The sequence below is a fragment of the Ylistrum balloti genome, unplaced genomic scaffold (assembly GCF_031769215.1).
Source record: "Ylistrum balloti isolate Yb309-2 unplaced genomic scaffold, AGI_CSIRO_Ybal_v1 Utg369782, whole genome shotgun sequence".
NCBI classification, from domain to species: domain Eukaryota; kingdom Metazoa; phylum Mollusca; class Bivalvia; order Pectinida; family Pectinidae; genus Ylistrum; species Ylistrum balloti.
The window spans coordinates 3,448,255-3,456,450 of record NW_026781970.1 but is presented as its reverse complement, the minus strand read 5'-3'; the positions used below and the strand labels follow the sequence as shown (position 1 = coordinate 3,456,450).

The 8,196-nt window shown below is 37.2% G+C and overlaps 1 protein-coding gene across 1 annotated transcript; it reads right to left on the bottom strand.

The window, feature by feature from the left end:
* Window positions 1-929: 929 nt before the first annotated feature.
* Window positions 930-8,121, bottom strand: LOC132544155 (seipin-like). The gene is made up of 6 exons (XM_060207729.1): window positions 7,902-8,121; window positions 5,034-5,109; window positions 4,474-4,549; window positions 3,186-3,253; window positions 2,173-2,307; window positions 930-1,031 (listed from the first exon to the last, which is right to left on the bottom strand). The coding sequence occupies exons 1-6, from the start codon at window positions 8,108-8,110 to the stop codon at window positions 930-932; spliced, it is 666 nt and encodes a 221-aa protein (XP_060063712.1). The 5' UTR covers window positions 8,111-8,121.
* Window positions 8,122-8,196: the final 75 nt, after the last annotated feature.

The window sequence follows — 8,196 nt, the reverse complement described above, 5'->3', positions numbered from 1 at the left end:
ACAACTTACCTGTAACCTGTACACTACACCACTAATTAGACAATCTTTACTATATATAATTAAACAACTTACCTGTAACCTGTACTACACCACTAATTAGACAATCTTTACTATATATAATTAAACAACTTACCTGTAAACACTACACCACTAATTAGACAATCTTTACTATATATAATTAAACAACTTACCTGTAAACTACACCACTAATTAGACAATCTTTACTATATATAATTAAACAACTTACCTGTAAACTACACCACTAATTAGACAATCTTTACTATATATAATTAAACAACTTACCTGTAACCTGTAAACTACACCACTAATTAGACAATCTTTACTATATATAATTAAACAACTTACCTGTAAACTACACCACTAATTAGACCATCTTTACTATATATAATTAAACAACTTACCTGTAACCAGTACACTACACCACTAATTAGACAATCTTTACTATATATAATTAAACAACTTACCTGTACACTACACCACTAATTAGACAATCTTTACTATATATAATTAAACAACTTACCTGTACACTACACCACTAATTAGACAATCTTTAATATATATAATTAAACAACTTACCTGTAAACTACACCACTAATTAGACAATCTTTACTATATATAATTAAACAACTTACCTGTACACTACACCACTAATTAGACCATCTTTACTATATATATTTAAACAACTTACCTGTACACTACATCACTAATTAGACAATCTTTAATATATATAATTAAACAACTTACCTGTAAACTACACCACTAATTAGACAATCTTTACTATATATAATTAAACAACTTACCTGTAAACTACACCACTAATTAGACCATCTTTACTATATATAATTAAACAACTTACCTGTAAACTACACCACTAATTAGACCATCTTCACTATATATAATTAAACAACCTACCGGTAACCCGTGAAGTGAGCTTGGATGAAAAGTTTTGTTGAGTATAAATCAATCTTCTTATTCATAATCTGAATCACTGCGCCGATAGCTGGATTGTACTAAAACAACAATGAAGAATTCTTGTCACAGAGAGATACCACCATCCTTAATGTGAGGTCATGCTACTGCAGGTTCTTGTTTCTACCTTCATCTACACTAGTCAAGACTTCTGATTGGAGACCTTTCTCATATTATGATGTGTATTGATGTTTCTACTAATGTACTTGTTACATTTTGATTACGCAATGTCATTATTGTAAACAGACATTTCAATTAACGTATGTGTAGGATAATCAAGTGACTACTGTGCAAGTTTGTATAATGATTAACAAGGTAGGAACAAGCAGCAGGACCCCTTTGCAACCCTCTCTAAACAACTTCAACAAGCTTTTAGCTTAGTTTAAATCCTCCAAAAAAACACCCTTAGATGTTTTAATCCTCCACAAAACACCCTTATATGTTTTAATCCACCACAAAACACCCTTAGACGTTTTAATCCTCCACAAAACACCTTCAGATGTTTTAATCCTCCACAAGACACCCTTTGATATTTTGATCCTCCACAAAACACCCTTAGATGTTTTAATCCTCCACAAGACACCCTTTGATATTTTAATCCTCCACAAAACACCCTTAGATGTTTTAATCCTCCACAAAACACCGATAGATGTTTTAATCCTCCACAAAACACCCTTAGATGTTTTAATCCTCCACAAAACACCTTTAGATGTTTTAATCCTCCACAAGACACCCTTTGATATTTTAATTCTCCACAAGACACCTTAAGATGTTTAAATCCAACACAAAACACCTTTAGGTGTTTTAATCCTCCACCAAACACACTCAGATGTTTTGATCCTCCACAAGACACATTCAGATGTTGTAATCTCTACAAGACACATTCAGATGTTGTAATCTCTACAAGACAGGCTCTGATGTTATAATCACCACAAGACACGCTCTGATGTTATAATCACCACAAGACACACTCAGGTGTTATAATCATCACTAGACACGCTCTGATGTTATAATCTCCACAAGACACACTCAGGTGTTATAATCATCACTAGACACACTCTGATGTTATAATCTCCACAAGACACACTCAGGTGTTATAATCTATTTAAGACACAAGGAGATACTTATGTGACTATAAGGTCTCTATTTCCCATTATCAGACAGTTAAGTATATCTTCTTACCGAATCATCATGGTACTTTGAGAAAAACTCCACTACCAGAGACTGTCGTTGTTCCATCCAGCCAAACAAGAGAAAAGGACAGAAAAAAAAGGTGTCCATGATGCGCAGAAGCATTGACCTAAAGTGCAAAATTGCCTAAAAGAAAAGAAAAAATAAAGAAAAAAAAATTAGTCCAGTTTTCAATAATAATCTAATCAGGATTGTCTTTTGTTTTTTTTTTGATAAATGTGAACCAATTAAATCAAAGCGATATGAAAATTTTCATTCCATTTACTTGTAATGACCTTAATTGACTTTACACCAAGGACAACAAAAGTGGTATGTTTTTGAATTGAGCCATATATCCTGTATGTCAATGGCCAAAATTCAGGCCCCATGGCCTTTTGGGTATTAAAGAAAAGTAATTTTAAGATTTCATTACATTTCACTGCTGTGACCTTATTACTAATTAAATTATGTCAAGGTCATTCTTTTTTTTTAATAAACTTGACAGCCCTTCAATCCCGCAAACTATGAGCCAAACAACAAGACCTTGACTCTCTTGGTGATCCAACTTATTCAGGAGAAGTTGTTCCCATTTGAGCACATTTCACACCTTGAAAGTAGGTCAAGTAGAAACTTTATAGCACTTTATTGCAGCACGATAATCAAATTGTGAGCCATGGACCATGTCCTAATGGTGCGTTTGTGTAATGGGCTATTTCTAGTAGAGTAAGGTTGTTTGTTGCTTCATATCTAGCAGTCTGGTTACAGGCTGGATATCTCAAGCATTTCATTCTATTTCTTTGATTTTTACTGTTGGGCTGAAATTCTAACCCCCGACTACCCCAATATAATCAGTATTAGTCATAAAATATAATTCCCCTTCAAACCACAATGCTAAAATTCCACAGTGGTCATCATATAAAGAATCGGGATGGCAGGGTGTGCATGAGTGTATATTTGTTAAGAACTATTGGTTTCTTTCCTGGTCAGAGTGGAGAAGAAGATGTTAGAACGATGTAACAACTTACAAATCTGGAGACGGAGGTGACTGTCTTTCCTGCATGATTATATAAATCCAACTTTACCATAAACATTCCTGAAAAAAAAGTAAACCTGGCATCAACAGTCATATTGTAACAGAGGTCATTTTTCATCTCAATGTCTGCTAGGAGTCCAACCCCGGATCCCTGGCTTAATAGTCTGACGCTCAACCAATCGAGCTTAAGAGAAGTTCTCTCTAGCCGAGTGGTATATTGCGGCTAGTATTTTACCAGGATTACATACTCCCCCTCCAGGAAATAACTTGTCCTCAAGTTTCCAGGGGTTACAGCGATGCTGGTAGGGCATGGCTAAGTACTATTTCCGGGTCCCTACATGGGCGCCAATGTAACAGAGGTCATTTTTCATCTCAATGCCTCCGCTAGGAATTGAACCCGGGACCCCTGGCTCACTAGTCTGACGCTCAACCAATTGAGCTAAAGAGAAGTTCTCTCTAGCCAAGTGGTATATTGCGGCTAGTATTTTACCAGGGTTACAATATTATTAAACACTCTACCCAGTTGAACCTTCTTCTTCTACACAATGAGATCACTCCTAAATTTGAATGAATAACAATATACAATTCAGAAAATCAGAGTGCTACTATGTGAGTGTATATCCACACAATCTTCATAAGTTATGTAATATTACTGAAACCATCAATCTTGGAGGGGGTAGGTGGTGGGTTGGCGTCAGCCAGGATCAATATGGGCATACCATCTAGCCGTCATCCTTTGCTCATAATTTTAACAAGTTTGAAATATTTCCAATGAAAATGAAACAAATTATGCTCAAATATTAATTTTCCTATATTTATAGTAAATTGTACCACCTCCCAATGGACAGGTTCATCTAGGGCCAGGGAATGTTTCTGCAAATTTTCATGGAATTCGGTTCATGGGTTTTTGAGGAGAAGTTGAAAATGCTAAAAGTTTACAGACACATGACAAAGGTGATCGCACAAGGTCACCAAGAGACTTTGTCTTAGGTGACCTAACAAGAGACTTTGTCTTAGGTGACCTAACAAGTGTATATGGATAAGATACTTTAATTACTTCAGCAGAACTGGACTATGTTGACTACAGAATCTCTCTGGAGTTTGAACATTCTAATCCAGTTTTGCCTATTACATATTTTCCTTCTTCGTTACAACTTATCTCAATAGTTAGATTTTTTCATGCCTTTTGCATTACCGTAGTTAATTTATAAACTTGACTTTCTATAACATCACTTCCACCTTACAGGGATTATGTTAGAAATGACCCAAGTTTTGCTAACCTAGATTTTGATTCTGTGGCGATTCTGGCAGCTCTATTTTCAGGAGTATGCTGTATGTCTGTCCTCTGGCAAACACCTGTATAAAACACAACCACATGCTTGTCAACCTCAAATTTTCTCATGGTAGAGAAATATCTAGTAAGTTTTCAGTACAATGATTTATAAGGTAGGAGTGTACAGTGCTGAAGTTGAATTCAACAGAAGTCAAACATGAATATGGTCTATACTTAGTTCTGGAATTTTGGAAAACCAGAGAAATGAGGTGAAGACAGAGAGGACTATAAACATCCAATTAAATTCTGGGTAAAATACATTTGTTTTTTTTTTAAGATATAACAAAAGTGATCATAATTTTCAATGAATATACAAAATGATAGTATGGTGATCTTTTTAGGGTACTGTCACCTGTTCAAGATTTTGATTGAAATGGGTAGAGTACTGGTAAGCACTGCATCAGTATAACTGCATGGAGAATCACGCTCCTTTAAGACTTCTATGGCTCTTCATTTGTATACATTTTATTTGAGATTTTTTAAAAATAAATCAACAATAATAATTACCTCATCCTCTCCTTCCTTTAGCAATGACAGATTGGCAGTCGGATAGGAACACATCCCAACGCCATCATCACATACACTAGAAACAGAACAAAGCAGTCCTCACACCAGAAACAGGACAAGGCAGTCCTTACACCAGAGACAGGACAAAGCAGTCCTTACACCAGAAACAGAACAAAGCAATCCTGACACCAGAAACATGACAAAACAGTCCTTACACCAGAAACAGGACAAAGCAATCCTTACACCAGAAACAGGACAAAACAATCCTGACACCAGAAACAGGACAAAGCAGTCCTTACACCAGAAACAGGACAAAACAGTCCTTACACCAGAAACAGGACAAAGCAATCCTTACACCAGAAACAGGACAAAGCAGTCCTGACACCAGAAACAGGACAAAACGATCCTTACACCTGAAACAGGATAAAATTATCCTTACACCTGAAACAGGACAAAATGATCCTTACACCAGAAAAAGGACAAAGCAGTCATTACACCAGAAACAGGACAAAGCAGTCCTTACACCAGAAACAGGACAAAACGATCCTTACACCTGAAACAGGACAAAGCAGTCCTTACATCATAATCAGGACAAATCAATCCTGACACCAGAAACAGGACAAATCAATCCTGACACCAGAAACAGGACAAAGCAGTCCTTACACCAGAAACAGGACAAAGCAATCCTGACACCAGAAACAGGACAAAACAGTCCTTACACCAGAAACAGGACAAAGCAGTCCTGACACCAGAAACAGGACAAAGCAGTCCTGACACCAGAAACAGGACAAAGCAATCCTGACACCAGAAACAGGACAAAACAATCCTTACACCAGAAACAGGACAAAGCAGTCCTTACATCAGAAACAGGACAAAGCAATCCTTACACCAGAAACAGGACAAAACAGTCCTTACACCAGAAACAGGACAAAGCAGTCCTTACACCAGAAACAGGACAAAGCAATCCTGACACCAGAAACAGGACAAAACAGTCCTTACACCAGAAACAGGACAAAACAGTCCTGACACCAGAAACAGGACAAAGCAATCCTGACACCAGAAACAGGACAAAACAATCCTTACACCAGAAACAGGACAAAGCAATCCTGACACCAGAAACAGGTCAAAGCAATCCTGACACCAGAAACAGGACAAAACAGTCCTTACACCAGAAACAGGACAAAACAGTCCTTACACCAGAAACAGGACAAAGCAGTCCTTACATCAGAAACAGGACAAAGCAATCCTTACACCAGAAACAGGACAAAACAGTCCTTACACCAGAAACAGGACAAAGCAGTCCTTACACCAGAAACAGGACAAAGCAGTCCTGACACCAGAAACAGGACAAAGCAATCAACATTTATAATAAAGATATCTATGTACAGTCAAGACTGAAAAATTTCAATAATTATTTGTATTTTTTGCTCTCTGTCATTTACAAAAGGCTGTCAATTCTGGCCATTTTTGTGGGGCCAGGACCATATTGAGGACTCATAAAAAATTGTGGGCCAAAGATCTTATCTATTACTCATCAATTTTAACATAAAATGTCCTAAGCGGTGTGTAAATGACCTGAGAACAATGGACACCATCACAAAATCATTACCTTTTTTTGGCAAATGAATGACTTAATGTGGGCATATGAAACAGAACAAACAGAACAGTATTCCAGTGTCAGTATAATGTGACTGTGTGGGGCGTCATGCTTCAGTGTCAGTATAATGTGACTGTGTGGGGCGTCATGCTTCAGTGTCAGTATAATGTGACTGTGTGGGCCGTCATGCTACAGTGTCAGTGTAACAGAGGTCATTATTTATTTCAGACCCCTGGCTTACTAGTCTGATGCTCAACCAATCGAGCTAAAGAGAAGTTCTCTCTAGCCGAGTGACATATTGCGCCCAGTATTTTACCAGGGTTACATACTCCATCTCCAGGAAATAACTTGTCCTCGAGTTTCCAGGGGTTACATGATGCTGGTAGGGCATGGCTAAGTACTATTCCCGGGTCCCTACATGGGCGCCAATGTAACAGAGGTCATTTTTCATCTCAATGCCTCCGCTAGGAATCGAACCCGGGACCCCTGGCGTACTAGTCTGATGCTCAACCAATCGAGCTAAAGTGAAGGTATATTGCTGCTAGTATTTTACCAGGGTTACATACTTCACCTCCAAGAAATAACTCATCCTCAAGTTTCCAGGGGTTACAGCGATAGCGATGCTGGTGGGGCATGGCTAAGTACTATTCCTTGGTCCCTACATGGGCACGAATGTAACAGAAGTCATTATTATTTCAATGCCTCCGCTAGGAATCAAACCCTGGACATTTGGCATATTAGTCTGACGCTCAACCAATCAAGCTAAAGAAAAGTTCTCTCTAGCCGAATGGTATATTGCGGCTAGTATTTTACCAGGGTTATAATGTGATTGTGTAAACCATCATGCTATAGTGTCAGTATAATGTGAATGTCAACAGATTCATGGGTCCCATTTCAATTTTTCTTGTCAACTTTGTTGAGAGCTAAAAATACACACTGAAACTTGTTTGTCGAAGCATATTTATCAAAATCCGGCTCATTATCCAAAGAAATGACTGGAAAAAATCATTACATTAGTTTCAAATCAATAAAATACATTACATAATTATAACATCATCATGACATCTGTTTTCAGAACTTTAAAAAATAAATCAGCATTTTCGGAAATTGTCAAACCAAACTTAGCAGCAAAATGATTTGGATTTTCAATGCAGAAATAGCGCTACTAAAAAAATGTTCATGGGACTGATGGTATGACGGACCAAGGACGTAAAGCGATTTGAAGAACCTACTTATTTTTCCAATATGATTTTAACTAATTACCTAATTACCTAAACTCAAGATGCACAGGTTCGACCCGAGAAAATGCTGGCACGTAGGTGTAATAGAAAGTACCATACATAAAGATTGCGAGCCATAATATGACAACGAAAACGGTAAATATGTATAAAATTGTTGTCACTTTGTACTTTACATAGTCAAAATGCCTATGTAAACCACTTTTAATCCTATCGATATAACTACGGACTCTCCCCAGCATCACGTTGACACCCGGGTCAGTCCAATTGGGATTCCAATAATGAAACTGCCTCTGTTTGTATTAGGTTTAGTTTCGTAGTTCACTTT